Raw genomic sequence first — 20,511 nt, forward strand, 5'->3', positions numbered from 1 at the left:
CACGTCGGGTAACCAATGGCTGGAGCGTGGGGGTGGGCAGTTGGAGGTCATGTGATGTATCCTCCTGGAACGCGTCCAATCAGAGTTGGCAACTCTACCTTCAACTGTGGCCCTCGGCTGGCTTGCTGCTCCCTGGGCCTTTGGGCCTCCATTCACGACCTACCCAACTGCAAACTGGACTGCGGTGCTATTCCCCATTCTTGTCCTCCAGCAAAACAAAGTAAGTGGATGGTATCAGGAGGCAGGGTCATCCCAGCTTCCATAGAGCAAGTGAAAGGACCCTTTTAAAATAGAACTATTTTATAGAAATATCGATGCTGTAGTTTTATCCTATTCTTGGGAGGTGGGAGTGAATGGCCTCCACTTGCCAATTGTCTGCAGTGCCATGACTGAGATCAGGAACTACCGAGTGAGGGAAAGACAGGCTAAGACTCACGTCCTGTTATCAATTGTGCAACATTTGAAGCATTCTCGAGAGTGGATCCTGAGCAAGATGTTGATCAGGATTGTGACCCCAACAAAAAGTAACCCCCTACCCTAGAAGATAGTACATTATTATAGGTTATTGTAAATGTTTACGAGGAAAACTGGGTCCTGTTACACAAAATGGTGGCTGTTCCAGCAAAGTGCGTGTATCTCTGAGTTGTACTGTATGGTATTTCAACCTAATACTCAACGTAATCTGCTGCACAATTAAATGGCTAATCAACATTCAGCTCTACTGATATCAGCACAACACATCCTGGTTAGAAATACGCACCGTGCTTTTTTTCGCGCGCTCGCGCGCCGATGTCACGCTGAACACCTCGAACAGCTTTACGTTTTTTTTCAGCCCATGCGCACGCCAACTGCCCAGCTACAGACTACAAGTAACACGTTTGCTTTATCGCAACATTGTGTCAGCTGTCCTCGTGGAGAACGGCATCTAAAAAAAATAAAGAGGGCGGTCAGACGTGTCATCAGAGCTATACTCCTCCATCCCCCCCTCCTCCCCCCCAAAAAAGTAGCGCATTCCATTACAAGACCACTCACGATTAAATCGCGAGCCTTTAACAACTACAACGTGAGTGTATCAAATCTCTCTTGCACCAATTTCCTCCCCTCATCTCCTGGAGTTGCTGAATTTTCCTGGGCTGAGGTCCCGTGAGGGTTACCCACCATGAAGAACCTCACTCAAGTAGCCGTTCATTGTGTGTGAGCCTGGACAATGACTATCAGCATGCTATTCTACCACTAGGGGCATCATGGCCAAACCTGATCTTGGCCTCACCCAACGTGCACACTTACACACTTTTCAGAGGGAGGTCACTGAACAGCAATCAGCTTACTTGTTGACATCCCAGAGCCCAGAGGTTCTGGGCCAAGTTGTAGCACCCCAGCATGCCAGGTGAGATCAGCCAACTCAACACAGTCCAGGAATTTAACCTAGAAATATATAAATGTCTTCTAGGGGTTGTATATAAGCAACACAATTTGACCTCATCCTTAAATTTTCATTTCTTCTCCTTCTCTACCCCTCACCTCCATATCAACCCAGCCAAACCAGGGCCCATGTTTCCACCACTCCAGGACATGTACCTGAACAAGCTGTGCCACTGCTCACCCCGAGTACCCTCACCCCTAGTACCCTCACCCCTAGTACCCTCACCCCTAGTACCATCACCCTAGTACCCTCACCCCTAGTACCCTCACCCCAGTACCCTCACCCCTAGTACCTTCACCCCTAGTACCCTCACCCCTAGTACCCTCACCCCTAGTACCATCACCCTAGTACCCTCACCCCTAGTACCCTCACCCCAGTACCCTCACCCCTAGTACCCTCACCCCTAGTACCTTCACCCCTAGTACCCACACCCCTAGTACCCTCACCCCCAGTACCCTCATCCCTAGTACCCTCCCCCTAGTATCCTCATCCCTAGTACCCTCCCCCTAGTATCCTCATCCCTAGTACCCTCCCCCTAGTATCCTCATCCCTAGTACCCTCCCCCTAGTATCCTCACCCCTAGTACTATCACCCTAGTACCCTCACCACTAGCACCTTCACCCCTAGTACCCTCGCCCCAGTACCCTCATCCCTAGTACCCTCACCACTAGTACCCTCACCCCTGGTACCCTCACCCCTGGTACCCCCACCCCTAGTACCATCACCCCTAGTACCATCACCCCTAGTACCCTCATCCCTAGTGCCCTCATCCCCAATACCCCACCCCTAGTACCATCACCCCCAGTACCCTCATCCCTAGTACCCTCACCACTAGTACCTTCACCTCTAGTACCCTCACCCCAGTACCCTCATCCCTAGTACTTTCACCCCTAGTACCTTCATCCCCAGTACCCTCATTCCTGGTACCCTCATCCCCAGTACCCTCACCCCTAGTACCCTCATCCCTAGTAGCTCATCCCTAGTACCCTCATCCTTAGTACCCTCATCCCCAGTACCCTCATTCCTAGTACCGTCATCCCTAGTACCATCACCCCAGTAACCTCGTACCCAGTACCCTCATCCCTAGTATCCTCACCCCAGTACCCTCATCCCCAGTACCCTCACCCCTAGTACCCTCATCCCCAGTACCCTCAAACCACGCACACACAGAAACCTTTTTTTGAATCTATCTGCATTTGTGATTGAAAAGTACTTTAGTTGAGAAAAAGAAGCAGCGTCATTACTAATAAAACGTCAGATTCTGCGGCAAGAAATCTGCAGTGCAACTACAAGGACACCAGCAGGCGTACTGAATGAACAGACTGGCAAGTACAAACGTAAAGCACGATGGCATCAGTGGCATTGAACACGGACTCCCGTCAGTAATACTGCGGCACTCCTGAGAAAGTGACAAACAAGAACAGTTTAAACTGTTCTTAAAATTATTTAAAATCGGAACAATGGAGTGAAACTCTAGCTCCATTCGAAAACAACCAACTGCTGCTTGTCTGCGCATGTATGAACCCTACTGTCTGCACAACACAAACATCTTACTTGATCATTCTGTATATACACAAGGCTGTGCATGGGCACAGATTGCACTCTATGTGCACACAGATCATACTGTATGCACACATACATGGCACTGTACACACACAGATCATACGGTATGCACATATATGGCACTGTACACAAGTTGTACTGTATGTACACATACAGGGCACTGTACACACACAGATCATACTGTATGCACACATAAAGGGCACTCTACACATACAGATTGTACTGTATGCACACATGCATGGCACTGGACACACAGATCAGACTCTATGTGCTCATGCATGGCATTGTGCAAAGAGATCATACTCTATGTGCACATACATGGCACTGTGCACACACAGATTGTAGTGTATGTGGACACGCAGCAATATACACACATACAGATCATACTGTATGCATATATACATAGCAATGTGCGTATGTACAGATCATACTGTACGTGCATATACATAGTGATGTGCACACATAAATCATACTGTACACGCACATCCATTGCAACGTAGACATGTACTGATCATATTGTACACATACCAGCTCCAGGAACAGAATAAACATATTTCTTTCATGTTAAATTTCTTTAATGGCAGGAAACTCCCCATTTTGGGGGAGAGACAAAACCCAGAAGAGCCACACAGCTGCTATTTTTGGGTAAGAATGACCATACACGATGAATGATATTTTCCAATGAATTTCATGCAAATATAGGTTATGGTATCATTTATTAACAAAAAGAACAGAGAATGTGCCACTGGTGAGGAATGAGGTCACTGAACAAGCATCCAGTGGTGCAAGAAAGGGAGCAAGTTACAAAGAGTAAGGCAATGTCGGAGCAGAGGGCTGGTGCTGGGACATCTGGCTGGAGAAGATCACTGAGGTAGGGTGAGGAGATATCATGGAGGAATTTGAAAACAAGGATCTTAAAAATCGATTCTCCAGGGCACTTTTAAGGAAAAATACCAGCAGCTATGGAAGTGTTTGCAAAAACACAGTGCACAAAAAACTCCAAACTGGGCAGCTCTCTAGTGGCTGACCCTGAATCCACAGCCGAATACCTAGCTGATACTCACTGTCTTAAAAATTTTAAAGCTCTCATCCTTGTTTTCCAATCTCTCCACGGCCTCGCCCCTCCCTATCTCTGTAACCTCCTCAATCCCTGTAACCCTCCGAGATCTCTGTGCTCCTCTAATTCTGACCTCTTGCACATCCCTGATTTTCTTCGCTCCACCATTGGTTTCAGCTGCCTAGGTCCTAAGCTCTGGAATTTCCTCCCAAAACCTCTGTGCCTCTCTCTCCTCCTTTAAGACACTCCTTAAAACCAAGCCATTTTTATTATTTGTTCATGGGATGTGGGCATCGCTGGCGAGGCCAGCATTTATTGCCCATCCCTAATTGCCCTTGAGAAGGTGGTGGTGAGCCGCCTTCTTGAACCACTGCAGTCCGTGTGGTGAAAGTTCTCCCACAGTGCTGTTAGGTAGGGAGTTCCAGGATTTTGACCCAGCGACAACGAAGGAACGACGATATATTTCCAAGTCAGCATGATGTGTGATTTATATTGCCTTATGTGGCTCGGTATCAAATTTTGTTTGATAATCGCTCCTGTGAAGCGCCTTGGGACGTTTTACTACATTAGAGGCGCTATACAAATGCAGGTTGTTGTTTTTGTTATTGTCTAGGCTTCACCCAAGATTGGCCACTTGGGTGAAATAATGGCGGACAGCTGACGCCTGCAAAACCACACCACAAGGAGAGTTAGTACCTTTCGGGGGCGAAGGGAGCAAACAGGGAAAGAAAATTTTCACCAAAAAAAATCCAGGCTGCACGAGTTCAAATCACAAAAAAATTCCGGTTACCCTTCTCCAAACTAGGAAAAGTAAGGGGGAGGGGGAGTCACATACAACAAAGAGGAAAAATAAATGGGCCTTTTAAATGCTGGATGCACATATTCCTGTGCTGCAAAAACAGTCAAGTGTGAAATCTAATTCCCAGCCCCCGCCCTACATCAAAATAATTAAATTGAGTAAGTGCCGAGCAACAATACATTATTCAATTTTATATTTCAATTCGTTTCATTAGAATCTTCACTTATCAGGTGGTTACAATCGGTGAAATTGAGCATGTAGGATTTGGTCCCTTTATTGGCTGGCATCCAACAGCGCATCTAAACTTAATGCCTCACACTCTATCTTTTTTCCATAAAAACAAAGATGCGTTTGCCTCTTACTTTAAAATACGCCTTGACTGCTTCCATACAGTTTCATAAGGATACAGACTTTAAAACAAGCACCAAACTCCAAGGATTTAAAACACAACCAGGAACCATTCCAACATAAACCACAAGTAGTGGCTTTACTACAGGGAGGCACGCTTTGTTTTACTGTGTGATATTGTGTGGGGTTTTTTTTGTTTCCTTTCCTTCTGTGCTGGAAAGTTATTTGAAATTGCAATCTGCCGAGGGTCACTCCTGAGAATCAGATGTACACTGTAGTTAAGCACAACTGGGAGATTTCAAGTGACAGGACAGAGTTTGAATATCTGCCGCAGCCTCCGGGCTTGTCCGTTTCACCCACTGGAGCGTGCTGACAAACTGCGAGCAACTGCTGCACGACTGCCCGAGTTCCATCCACCGAACACAGCATGAGCCCAGTCTGAAGACGACCGCTCTCAATGGCTAGCCAAGCATGAGACCCTGATCTGTCTCTCTCTCTCTCTCTCTGCCCGCTCTCTCAGAATACGTGCAATCCATTCACTTTCCGAGCTATTGCCTTGAATGGAAACAAAATGAAAATATACCACGTACTTAAACAATCAAAGAGTCAAGAATTGGGCCTTTCGTTTTAGCTGGGTTGAGTTTTTTTTTATTCTTTAACAAATAAACCGGTTGTTCCAGCTGCATGCTCTGAGCTGATTGGATACCAACAGCCTACAGAAACTGGTCTTTCTACTTGGCTGCCCCTGAAAGAGGCCCTGCCCTCCCTACCCTTCCTTTCCCATCTCAGGCAAGCTGAAGCTGAATGGGAAGATATAACCCAGGGTCAATTGTGGCAGGAAAAGGGGGAAAAAAAGTCCTTTCTTTCCCCCCTTCAAATCACACAATACCTCAAATCACCAACTTGCTTGATGGAATTTAGCTGTTTAAGAGACTGCAGCAGCCATTTCTTCCTCTGTACAAATGCAATCACCACAAAGCACTCACAACAAAGACAGGATCTTCGCTCTATGCATTTTCCAATTCTATAAGTTTATAATCATCACACAGTTCAAGTGGCTTTGTTTCCCTCTTTGTCGTCCCCATTTTAAAATTACTATTTGACTCCCAATGCCCATTCCAATATAGGGTTGCCGACTCTGGTTGGAGGTATTCCTGGAGGTTTCATCACGTGGCCTCCCACCTCCAACTGCCCCGCCCAGTCAAACAGCCTTTTTTCCCGATCTCCAATGTTTTTATAACTAATAATCAAAAGTGTTCAAAGAAAATGAAAAATAAAACATTTATTTTACTACCATTATGATTTTTCTCCTGGATTGCTTGCAGCAGTGTCCAAGAGATGAATCTTTAATTCCTGGAAACTCCAGGACAATCCTGGAGTGTCGGCAACCCTATTCCCATATCCTGCACCACTTTCAGTTCTGTGGGATGGGTTCACAGTTGGTTTGCTGTGGTAAGCCCCCTGATGTCGGGTACCTGGCTGTGTGTTTACTTTCTCTCCTCCCACTTCTTTTCTAACTGCAGGACTAGGTTCCTGATCTCACCCAATTCAACAAAGGCTGGGACCAGCCATCCCAATTTGGGATCAGTATACAACACCCCAGATCGGTAGTTTTAAATAGACAACAGTCCTTACTTGTAGCCAGAGCTATCAATGGAGGAGATGCTCTGATTTCCACAAACATTTCCCAGTTTCCACTGACACTCTGGCACCCCCAGGTGACAGGAGATATCCAATGTCTTATGTGGTTTCCTGCAAATAAGGAGCTAACTGATGGGAGAATGGGGAGTGGAACAGGAGCCTTACTCATCACTGAAGTGACTCTCCTACAGGGTCCAGCATTTATCAGGGTCTAAAGTACAGATCGTGCCACACTCAGAATCAGGAAAACTGAATGTGAAAGAGAGTGGAGAGGGAGGCAAGTGAAGGATGTCCTGATTGCTGCATCGTAATTGAACCGTCCAGTGTGATAATGAACCAGAGGCTCCTAGGTCTGCACAGAGTTCGGAGATCTGAGCCAGGTGAGCAGTGGGGCCACTAGAACTGATCCCATTGGCCCTGGGGTTCCTATTGCTGGTCACTATCAGATGATTCCTCTGGAAAATGTTTGCGTGTGAGAATTGGGGGAGGACAGGATCGAGGTGGCTGTAATGTTCCCCACATTCAAATATCTTGCTGACATTTACTACCTGGGCTCACGCACAAAGAATGCCCACTCGGCATTCCCAGGACCAGTCAGTACCTTCTGGAGACGGGGGGGGGGGGAATAAAAAGAAAATTAAATTCACACCTTGTTCCCACACATTTACTGTCAAAGCAGCAAAACCGAACACGTGCTGCCTGCTAAGAATCTACGTCTTTAAGAAAAAAATTTCTGTACCAAGCCACATATTATTCCCTACACAGGCAAGAGAGTTACCTGCTCCCAGGAAACTTTTTAATTCTTTTAGGAGGCCAAAGCTGTACAAGAAATGTCACATTTGTAAACACCTTGAAGGAGTCACCGTCAGGCTGTGCTGGTGTGAGTCCAGCTCCGCGGAATCAGTAGAATCACATACACCTCCCCACATGGCAGTAGGAAAGTGGTGCAATGAAGCTGATGCCAGAAACATGCTTGATGCGAGCAGCGCAACACACAAAGCATTTTACACCAGTTGGCGAATATCAAATGGGGCACAGAGCGCACAATTGAGGGTCACATCAAGCAGCTCTAATGGAAGCAAACTTAAAAAGAAAATCATTCTATCCACCAGCCTGTCCAATAAAATACACCAGACACCAACAGATATAAATCATTAAATATACAGACACCAAGATGTAGATTTTAAACAGGATAACACCGACATTAAGATAACACTGATTGGGAAATCTGGGCTAGACAGACAGACAGAGAGAGTCAGATACAGATAGGCAAACAAAGACAGACTGGTACAGTTAGACAGATACAGAGAGACAGACATAGATAGGCAAACAAAAACTGACACAGTTAGACAGATACAGAGAGACAGACATAGATAGGCAAAGAAAGACAGACAGACACAGTTAGTCAGATACAGAGAGACGGACAGAGAGACAGACACAGATAGGCAAACAAAAACAGTCAGATAGATAGACACAGATAGACAGCCATAGATGAATGGACATAAATAAACAGACACGGTTAGATGAACAAACATCGACAGACAAATAGATCGACACAAATAGACAGACAGACACAGACAGATGAACAAAGACAGACAAATACAGGCAGTCAGATACAGGTAGTTGATCACAGGCAGATGGACACATATATGCAAACCAAGACGGATGGACACAGAGACGGGCACAAATAGACAGACAGAGACAGTCACAGACACAGATGGACACAGATGCAGACAGACCTAGATGGACAAATGTAGACAAATGAAAACAGACGACACAGATAGCTAGACACAGACAGACAAACAGACACAAACACACAGGTGCAAATATATGGATACAGTGGTCGCAGATGGAAACAGATAAAGAACACAGATAGATAGACGAATATAGCAAGACAGACACAGAACAACAGATATAGGCAGATGGACAGGCACACATCATTATCCAGTATATCATATTCTGAGTTTCATAGAGTTGGCAGCAACTGCACCATCAAATCCAATATTAATATTTATACTCAGCAGTTATTCATTACCAGTTTAAAAATAAAAATACAACTGTGAGGGTATTCTGGACATGCTAGTCACAGATACAATCAACACACAACAATGAACAGAACTGTTGATTGCAGTGGGAGAGTTTTTTTTAAACTGAATTATGAGACTCAGGCACTGGAAGTATTTGCAGCATTTCATCTGTTAAAATTAAAAGCTCCACCAGCTTATAATTGTGTTCAGACAGTTCCTTGTTATCCACTCCAATTATTTTCCATCCTCTCCTGAAGGCACTGACTCTCACTGGGGCCTCCCTCTCCTGAAAGAACTAACTTTCACTGGGGTCTCTCCTCTCCTGAAGGCACTGACTCTCACTGGAGTCCCCCTCTCCTGAAGGCACTGCCTCTCACTGGGGTCTCTCCTCTCCTGAAGGCACTGACTCTCATTGGAGTCCCCCCCTCCTGAAGGCACTGACTCCCACTGGGGTCTCTCCTCTCCTGAAAGCATTGACTCTCACTGGAGTCTCCCTCTCCTGAAGGCACTGACTCTCACTGGGGTCCCCCTCTCCTGAAGGCACTGACTCTCACTGGGGTCCCCCTCTCCTGAAGGCACTGACTCTCACTGGGGTCCCCCTCTCCTGAAGGCACTGACTGTCACTGGAGTCCCCTCTCCTGAAGGCACTGACTCTCACTGGGGTCCCCCTCTCCTGAAGGCACTGACTCTCACTGGGGTCCCCCTCTCCTGAAGGCACTGACTCTCACTGGGGTCCCCCTCTCCTGAAGGCACTGACTGTCACTGGAGTCCCCTCTCCTGAAGGCACTGACTCTCACTGGGGTCCCCCTCTCCTGAAGGCACTGACTCTCACTGGAGTCCCCCTCTCCTGAAGGCACTGACTCTCACTGGAGTCCCCCTCTCCTGAAGGCACTGACTCTCACTGGAGTCTCCCTCTCCTGAAGGCACTGACTCTCACTGGAGTCCCCCTTTCCTGAAGGCAGTGACTCACGGTTCTACAGATGCCAACCACCCTCCACTACTTTGCCCAAATGATCGTTTTATGTTTGAACTCAATCAATGTCAGCAGGCTATTTGACCATGTGGGTATCACAAAGAAGCCCATTTCGATCCTCCACCAACCTCCCTACATATACACTTTCCACCAGGAGTCATTGGATAGAGAACCCTCCCTATCCTAAGAAACTGAGGCCAGTGGTAACACCCATACCACCACTCTGGCTGAGGTTAGTTAACTCAGTACAGACCAGGGATGGAATCTGGGATATTCCTGGTCTGTAAAGCTCAGTACCCTAACAGGTGGTATAGTTGTCTACTAAACCTTTGGGAAACCCAGAATTTTGTTTTCCAGCAATTTTCATTTTCTATGCTTCTGTTTACAAGTTAATGTGACCCCAGTCCCTGCTTCCTTCCATAGATCCAGGAAAGTGGAGGCAGTTCCAGCTATGCACTGACACTAAACTTGTGAAGTATAAATAGGGTATCAAGGCCCACAGCTAACTCCAGAGCTAAGCAAAATGAGACTACTTTCTCCACAGAGTCTCACCCCACTTCGTACAGGTGTGAGGTTTGGCCCTGAGTCCAGTTTCAGAATGTATTTATGTTGTAACTACAGTGTCAGCGTGAAGCAAGATCACTTATACAGATGTTAAATAAAGTACCAGAACATCCTGTATATTAGGTCGTATTCAGCAAATAAATAGTCTGTGACAGGACTAACAGTGTCTGTAACAGGACTGACAGTGTTTGTAAGAGGACTTACTGTATCCATAATATGACTGACAAGTGACTTTGATAAGGCTGACAGTGTTTCTAAGAGGACTGACTGTATTTGTAATATGACTGACAAGTGTCTGTGACAGGGCTGACAGTGTCTCCAAGAGGATTGACTGTATTTGTAATATGACTGACAAGTGTCTGTGACAGGGCTGACAGTGTGTGTAAGAGGACTGACTGTATTCATAAATAGACTGACAAGTGTCCATAACAGGGCTGACAGTGTCCGTAATATGACTGACAGTGCCTTTAACAGGACTGACTGTGTCCGTGACGGGACTGACAAGCCTAGATTTTCCAATAATTGTTATTTTAACGTCAGCAGTAAGTTAATTAAAATAAATGGGTTCCAGCAGGTGTTAAAATAATGTTGACCAGAAAATCTAGGCCATTTTGTCCTTAACAAGACTCACATGGGTAGTGTTTCAACTTGCTGCCTGGGCAGTAATCTGGCCACCCGATTTTCATTTCATTGAAATCAAGGAGAGGAAAATCGAGCCAGTTTTACAACGGGCGGGTGATCCGCTCCGCCAGATTACCACCCAGGCGGAGAAATTGAAAATTCCCCCCACGATGCTTGCAGGAGGATTGATAGCGTCTGCAACAGGACTGACTACGATTGTAGCAGTACTGCCTGTCCCCATGATGGACGGGCACAAGTATGCACATTTAAAGGGCAGAAGAATTTTAAGTGACATTCCTCACTCCTAAACACATTAATGATGTCACACTTACCCTTGTCTGCCGTTTCCCATGGAAATGAGCAAATGAGACCCAGTGACATCCTCACTGTTGCACTCATACACTGCCCACAGGGTGGGGGAGCAGGGTGAGGGGGGGGTACAAATGACCAGCATCTTGAAATAGTAATTGAAAGTGAGTGTGTCAGTGGTGAATCACACTTGCTGCACTCTCAGGAACACAATTCACTGTTTTTTTCCAATGGAATAAATGACTGATTCTCCCCCCACTCCAATTTTCTCTCTTCCTCTCCTTAAGGCACTGACATTTGCTGGGGTACAATTCCCTGACATCAACAACTTTCCAGTACCTTACCCAAATGGCTGTTCTTCATATGTGGACCTAGGCAGTGAGTTTCAGCAGGCTATTTGACTGAAGGGATAGGGACAGGGAAGGTTTCACAGATGATCTTCTCCTTATCACATATGCATGCATTTTCCAGCAGGGATTGCTGCACTGCGGTCAGGAGCAAGTACCCTGGCCCAGTGGTGCTGAGGCAAATTGCAGCACTTCGTCAGCTACCTCAATGCAGAGGGGGTTGTACCTGGGATCTTCCTGGTTCGTACAGTTCAATTAGCTCCTAGAATGAACTCATTGAGCCCTCAGGAAGCCTTTTACAGCCATGTTTAATCTCAACATATTAAATTCTTCAAATAATTCCTGACAGCCCCCTCCGATCCCTATGTCTCCATCAACTCTTAGACTCATGCATGATTCCTGACCTCTCAGTGCACAGAAAATAACAGGTGGAAACACTTCATTATTATATTTTTGAACAAGGGTTTTGTTTAAAAACAAACTAAGCCTGCTTTGGTTTCAAAATAATACCAAATAAAGTACTAATTGAATTGGTCTGTAATAGGCGAGCTATTTATGGCAGGAGTAATTAACACCTTCACTGCAGCCTTCCTCAGCTAAGACTGGAACAAGATATCCAGCTCAGAAATACAGTCCTCACAGAGGTGTCATTATCAGCCCCGAATCACTAATTTGCATTGAGGACAGCATTTAACTTACCACACCAATTTTAAGTTTGGAAAAAAATCTATAGATTAAAAAAATAGAATATAAAGAGCCCCCTTAGTTTTGCTAAATGTGCGACTTTGGATTAGTTACAGGTGATGGTCAGCTGTATTAGGGGCTGTGATCATCGATCTCCAGCTATCCACCGTCCCCAAAGCAACTTGATCCCTTTTTACCTGACAGTGTGCAGTTAGGATTAGAAGTGTCAGGATCGGGTGCTGTGGTGGCACAGGATATCAGTGCATGAAGGCATCACACCGCTAGCCAGCAGAGCAAGGGTTGCCCTTTAACCCCAAGCAGTTCCTCACACTTGCAGCTCTCAGTCTCACTTAGACCAACCATTGAGAAGAAACATCTCAAGAGAGAGGAGGGGTGGAATCTAAATTAAATTGTTAAAAATCCAAGCATAGGTCAGCTTACTGTAAAAGAAACATTGAGCTGATCGAATCAGAGTTCTGGCAAAAGAACCAGAGGGGAGATGAGGAGAATTTTTTTTTTTTACGCAGCTAGTTGTTATGATCTGGATTGCGCTGCCTGAAAGGGCGGTGGAAGCAGATTCAATCGTAACTTCCAAAAGGGAATTGGGTATATACTTGAAAAGGAAAAATTTGCGGGGATCTGGAGAAAGAGTGAGGGGAATGGGACTAATTGGATAACTCTTTCAAAGGCACAATGCTGCTGTAAGATTCTATGATTCTATGATTTACGATTACAAAGGAAACTGATGAAACTGATCCAGGCAAAGTGGTCACTCTAAACACCATGCACAAAAGTTAAAATAACGAGGAAGTTAGGAGTAAGAAGAAAATTCCCACAAAACTTTTTTCACACATAGACTAATAAAATTGTAGAATTAATTATCACTGAAGGGCACCAAAGCAGATAGTATAAACAATTGGATGAATTTCCAGAAACGAAATGGATTAAGGAATATGGTGAAAAGTGGGTAGGTGGGGTTGATCTATTAAAAAACAAGGATGGGCCTGTTGAGACTTTCCCTGTTCCTACTAATTCTTCTGTTCTCTCAGACTTACCACTGACCATGTCTGATTGGGATGTGCATTTGACTGACAGGAACACAAATCACGTTGGGCTGGAGGGGAGGAGGGAGTTTCCGGCTGGATTTAGATTAAATTAAAGATAACAGCAATATATTTTTTTAAATATTCGCACTAATAGCATGACGCAGATCTTGTTTTATGCTGTGTGAAGATTAGGGTATGAATGCTTAATGCCTTCTATGATATCCTCGTTGCAGTATTTTAATGGAGGTGTTAAGCATTTCTTTTAATTTATTTTAAAGGGGTTAATGCCTCGAATAAAGTAGCAAACAAAGGAATTTCGTGAAAATGTATAAAGCATTTGGATGCTAATCTTTGCATAAAGTAATTTCAAGGCCAAAGTGTACATATTTACAATGTTTTAATTCAACAGAAATATATTTTCTGATAGTAGCATCTTAGTGATAATACTTGGAAATTCAACAGAAATACTACTGTGCTAAATGAGAAAGTAAGTTTTCACCTGTAGTTTGATTTCTGATTTTACATGCATATTACAGGAGAGCGGGAGAATAGAAGAGCTTGCCCGAGAGCGGAATCAATTCACCAACATAGCACCTCAAACATTCTACACCAGGCAGATCCCACTACATATCTATTTAGTTTTAATAAATGTCATTCATGATCCCATTCTGTTAGCAGTAAACAAGTGATGGAAATACCCGAAGCTTTTATGAGCCGTTTGCAACATCAATTGATCAACATTGACAGAGTTTAATTACATAAGCTTTGCATTTTTGTTTTAAAAATGACTCTGTCGGTGTGAACCAAATTAATTAGAAAACCTAACCGAGAGCCACACTGACACAAACGATCAGCAAACCCTGTATCGAGCCCTGGGTGACTGCAAACAATTTCTGCAGATAAATACTCCTTTATTGTACAGAAAATCAAATATCCCCACAGACCATTTCTTGGGATCTCCTTTACCGCAACCGTTCAATAGATGAAAAGGTATTTAATATGAAGCTGAAAACACTCTTATTCCCATCGCTATTTAATGATTACCATTGTGTGAAGTGGGGTTTAAAGATTCCATTCCCGTGTCGCTCAGAAACAACTTGTTTGTCTCACCAATGTAGTCTCTCCCCATAAACATTATCGCTACTCCGCAGTCTTTTGCATTCTTTCCCAAACAGTCTCAACTGTTTGAGTTGTGTACATTGTACAATCGCATTGCAGTTTGTACAGATTGTAATTGCATTGAGTTAGAGTTTGAAGCAAATTAAAATACACAACTAATAGGGAAAATGAATAAACATTCACCGGAGATTAAATACAAAGGTGAGGTTATTCAGTTAAGAGAAGTAAAAGAGTATGATACTTTCAATTTCTGTTCACTTCAGCTCCCACGCGGAAAGAGAGCTTCACCATCCTGAAATAATTCCCGACTCCAGGATTTGAATTCACACCGTGAAATATATCTCCATTAAAGATAGCTGTGTGGGTGGGTGAGTGAGTGCAGGAGTGTCACTGACAGTGAGATTGTGTATGTTTAAGAATGAGATCTGTGTGTAAGTGTCTGTATGCGTGTTTGTGTCTACATTGGGGGCATGGATCGCACTGTCACTCTCGCTCACACATATATACATACATACATACACATACACTCACACACATACATATACACATACATACACACATGCATGCACACATACATACACTCATACACATACACTCACACACATACATATACACATACACACACACACATACACACATGCATGCACACATACATACATACATACATACACATACACTCACACACATACATATACACACACATACATACACACATACACTCATACACATACATGCATATATACACACACATACATGCACACATTCATACACACATACAGACACATACATACATTCACACACATACATACATTCACACACAGATACACACATAAATGCACACATACATACACTCACACACATAGATACATACACATACACATACATACACTCACACACATAGATACATACACATACACATACAAACACAGCCAACAACATGGCGAAATGTTGAGAGTGACATTCAGATCAATCAGAGTTACAAATTGCAAACAATCCCTTTAAACAGACGGAGCTGAGTTAGTTTAGGAGTGAAATCCATTCGAACATCTTACATTTAAACCAGAATGAGCGACTATCGCTCCCAGTGAGCACTCTTCAACGGTTTGGGTAAAGGAGAAGGCGAAGGCCCTGATAGGAACCAGCCCCGAGCCCTGTGCTCCCTTACCGGGATAAAATCCGCAGCGCGTCACGGGAGAGGCGGCCTCTAACCCGGCTACTGAGGACACAGAGGTTCGGGACAAACAGCCCAGTCCAGTTACATTCAAACAATTGCACCCAGCGGGAACCAAGCGCCCACGGAAAGTAATCACCCATTCTTACTGTCTTTTTATATCGAATCATTCCGAAAACACAGCAAATTGCAGGAAGCTGTTTTATATTGTTCTCCCTCTCATTAATCTGGGATTAGGTTTAATACAATAAATTCACCGATTTCATAGCAGGTAACATAAAGGCTCCTCGGATTTTTCAACTATGTATAAAGTTGATTAAAAGGCATGCCGTCCAACCTCAGTACACAATACCCAGGAAACCAGAGGCTCCGTGGAAAACCCAAACCCTGAATTCAATTACCAAAAAAGGTCATAATATTTAAATCTACAGAACCGCGTGATTATATCACTTCAAAATAACTAAATAAATTCATTAATTTTAGAGTTAATAAGTTATTAGTCATTTTTAATCAGTAATCCTGTTATTTGAAAGCCGATCCGTGCCATTATTCAAAGACAATTTTTAAACAAGAAGTTCACGGGGATCGCTGCAGCTAATATAGGGAATTTTCAGGGTTTTAAAACTAAAGTTGATTAAAAAGCTGATTTGGGTCTCGACTCTCCCGGTTGTTGGGAGAGATTCTGGATTCATGTTAAATCTAAAAATCCTACGCATATTCCCCCAGATGTTTAATTCACATTCTTTACTTGAATCTATTAACCCAGCGAAGGTTCTTCGCAAAATCCAAAACGCCAGCATAATTTAATAATTAAATGTGTTGTTCTAATAAGATTCATTTCTCTGTGTATCTGCTCTTTGCTCCTCTCCCAGTTCCCAGTTGTTTCATACTCCTTTTATTACTATAGGTTTGCCCGGAGCCCGGTCCCTAGACACTGTCTAGCACTGAAGCAGCTTTTAAGGTTAAAGTCTGGCAGTATTGTAAGGGTTACCCCTCCGAGGACTCCAGGAATGTTTCAGTTCCTGAGAAACAGATGTGTTTCCCATCATTCCATTGCCCGAAACAAAATCAACCGGTGCGGAATATCACACCTGGAATATCACACTGAATACTACATTAAACTAAATCACACATCGGTGTACAATAATCCAGTCTCACTACTGCTAACCTATAATACATCACAGTATACTCTGAATATCACACCTGGAATATCACACTGAATACTACATTAAACTAAATCACACATCAGTGTACAATAATCCAGTCTCACTACTAATAACCTATAATACATCACAGTATACTCTGAATATCACACCTGGAATATCACACTGAATACTACATTAAACTAAATCACACATCAGTGTACAATAATCCAGTCTCACTACTAATAACCTATAATACATCACAGTATACTCTGAATATCACACCTAGAATATCACACTGAATACTACATTTTAAACTAAATCACACATCCCTGTACTGTACCCCAGTTTTACTATTAGAAAATAGAACACATTACAGTACACCCTGAATATCACACCAAGAATATCACTCTCTGAGGACTAAATCAGACAGCCGTGTACTCCTAATACCATCAGTTAGTAAACTATACCACACTTACAATATACTCAGAATTTTACAATAAATTGAATCAGGTTACTGAATCTGACACTGCGGTTAACACTGAATATAACACTCTAATAACATATTATAGTACTCTATGAATGCCATCTATCACACTCTGAATCCTACACCACCTGACAAACTGTGGCTATCACTGTGCAGACACTGAGTGTGTTTCCAGTTCCAGTAAACTGTACGAAAAATGACAATGCCGGAGTCATACAGTTACTGCAAATAAACACAGAGCCTATCTCAGCCCAGGATCACAGCGGGTCGGACTGCCTGTCCATTCACTTCTATTGTACCGAGTACAGAATCCAGACACAACACAACTCCTAAGCCACACAAAGCAAGAATCCAGACAGAAACATTCCCCAATTATTCCCAATTCTATCACGAAGTATACCAAATGCTGTCCGTTCGACCAACCCAGCAATCACCCACACAAGTAACGACTCTCCTGCAAAGGTTTTACACTCATGATTAGTAAATAGTGAAAAGTTTCAACTCTTTCAACTCGAATACATTTTAATGTTTGGAAGAATTTTGGGAAGCGAGAGTAAAGGGGACAATCCTCCCGCAAACAGGTGCGGGTATGCGGTAAGCATTGGATCAGTAAATGTTTTCTGGTTAGAATAGGCAGTTGCTGCTAAAGTAACAGCAGGGCCCTGGTCGCTTTCTGTGTGAATTTTGATAAGAGGATGATTTGTTTTTTACGTGTGTCTTGTAGTTTGTTCCAAGTGTCTAAAGATAGTTTAGACTCCCAATTGAACAGTGGGCAGCAAAGTCTTTAATATAAAGTCGAATCGGTTTGGATTTTGATGGAAAACGTCACACCGTATATTGTACTATTGATTATATTGTCCCCTGCTTGTTTTCTGGCAATGTCAATCGTTTCTAAAACATCCATTACACTCTCATATAGAAATGTAAAGCTCCTTACGCACAAAGCACAAGGTACAAGCAACTGAGACTGAGCTGAAAAGACTGTAACAAACGCGGCCATCGGTTTCCAGCCCGATTAACCGGTTACATGGAAATCAACTTTTATTTAATACGTTTACAATACCAACTTTTCACTGAATAGTCTTCTATTAAAATCCCAAAAGACTCAATTCAGAAAAAAAACCCAGACCTTCCCCAACTGAAGTTTTGTTTTATTATTTAGAAGGTATGTTTCGTTAGTTAACAAAAGATTTATAATGTTTTAACACTTCAATATATCCGTGCTTGGACAGCATGTAACATTTCTGGAGTAGGATAGAAGAGGAGAAACTAAAGAAGTACAGAGCACACGATGTAGGAGGCGGTGCGGGTGTCTGAGTGTGATTATGTGTGTGTCTAAATGTGAATGCGTGCAACTGTATGAGTGTGTTTATCTGAATGTTTGCATTGTCATTGTGGGTGTTTGAATATGCACGGGTGTGTGTGTGTCTGAGTGAATATTTGTGTCTGAGTGTGTATGTATATGTATCTGTGAGTATGTGTGTGAATGGATGTGTATTTGAATGTGTATCTGTGAGTATATGTTTGAATGGATGTGTATTTGAATGTGTGTGTGTTTGTGAGTGTGTGTCTGTGTGTGTATGTATGTGTATCTGTGAGCACGTATGTGAATGGATGTGTATTTGAATTTGTGTGTCTGAGTGTGTATGTATGTGTATCTGTGAGCATGTATGTGAATGGATGTGTATTTGAATTTGTGTGTCTGAGTGTGTATGTATGTGTATCTGTGAGCATGTATGTGAGTGGACGTGTATTTGAATTTGTGTGTCTGAGTGTGTATGTATGTGTATCTGTGAGCATGTATGTGAGTGGACGTGTATTTGAATGGGTGTCTGTATGTGTGTCTGAGTGAATCGATGTGGGTGTATCTCTGAGTTTGTGTATATGTTTATATTTGTGAGTGTGTCAGAGAGGGTGTGTTAAACTGGGGAAACACAAAAACAAAGCAGTTCGTCAATAGTGAATGTTACAGGTCAATAAGTCCACATGATGAAGGTTTATTTCAAATACATTCCTCAGCCAAACCAAGAAGGCAGCTGTACAGGAATCTTGCTAACTAGCTATTGATCCAGTTGGCCTTAACTGTTGTGAACATGAAGGGCCAGGGAAGATGCCGTGCAACTACATTTAAAAATGGAAAGAAGGTTTTCAACAAATCAATTTATGTCCTTGCCCGCGCGAAGCTCCGAGAATGCTGATGCGCTTCTCGCCAACACAAGCTTTGCATGTTAAACACGCCAGCTCCAGATCCCAACCCTCCTGGGCTGAGTATTAAATAGAACAAAGGAACTATCAGCAGGGCTACCTTTACACTTCCATACAGAAGCAGGAATGCCAGTCGGACTGCGGCTATCAAATTATGCGTGTCTCTGTTCCAAACTTCTCCTGACCGCCCCCCCTCCCACACACAGACAACCCACTCTCCAATATCAGAACGAGAAGCCGAGTCAGGCCGAAATGGCTATGAATTAGAAGAGAGGTAGACAAACTACAGATGTGAGCAGAGAACTAATTCAAGCAAATAGCACACAGCTGCAAGAACCTGTTGTGTAGTTTCGCTGACAAGCTGGAGGTGGTCAGCTTTAAACCGAGGGAAGTGAAAATTTTTGAGAAACAAAACAAAAAAAACAAACCAACGCAGCTTTAGTTTCCAACATAAGATTTTTTTCCTCAAAAATTTATTAAATTAGAAAACAAACTTTCACAAAAAGATTCAAAAAGGTGAAATAGAAAATCATGATATATTAGTCCCAACGGGAGCAATTCTTGGGAAAGACTGAATGAATCATTTTCACAATGAGTGCCTTGAAGTTAAATGAACAGCTTTAAAACTCAGACCTTATCCGAGGATAAACATAATTTTATCCCAGTTTAAACGTATGCGCTCAGCTGATTAACAGTAACCCTTGAAGCCCAGGCAGCTCCCTGCACCCCTCGCCTCTCACACAGCATCCGCGCCAACCGTATTCTGGCGAATTTCTAATGAATATTTATGGAGGTAGAACTGGAGATGTGTGCAGGGGCATCGATCAGGTAAGTCGAGACCAATCTGAAGCAACCCCGTGTTCTCCTTCTGGCCTTGGGATTTGAAGCGAAACCCACTAGGGCAGTCGTTGAAGGGTTAATTTAATCAATGTGGAAAGCTCACAAAGCTGGGGGAATGGGAGATCTGTAGACCCACACGGATACA

The 20,511-nt window shown here is 43.4% G+C and overlaps 1 protein-coding gene across 5 annotated transcripts in view; it reads right to left on the bottom strand.

The window, feature by feature from the left end:
• The window catches only part of mn1b (meningioma 1b), a 97,249-nt gene that overhangs the window by 71,615 nt on the left and 5,123 nt on the right, over positions 1 to 20,511 (bottom strand). For 2 of the 5 annotated variants that reach the window (XR_010967212.1, XM_068005924.1), the window contains exon 2: positions 761 to 925. The exons of 2 other annotated variants lie outside the window; for them this stretch is intronic. Coding sequence is in view for 2 of the 3 variants with exons in the window: in XM_068005924.1 (XP_067862025.1) it covers positions 900 to 925 (26 nt within the window). In the remaining variant the exon portion in view is untranslated. Of the gene's footprint in view, positions 1 to 760; positions 926 to 5,610; positions 5,746 to 20,511 lie in introns of those variants that run through there. One more of the 5 variants, XM_068005922.1, reaches the window with a different exon arrangement.

The sequence above is a fragment of the Heptranchias perlo genome, chromosome 25, assembly GCF_035084215.1.
Source record: "Heptranchias perlo isolate sHepPer1 chromosome 25, sHepPer1.hap1, whole genome shotgun sequence".
Classification (NCBI taxonomy): domain Eukaryota; kingdom Metazoa; phylum Chordata; class Chondrichthyes; order Hexanchiformes; family Hexanchidae; genus Heptranchias; species Heptranchias perlo.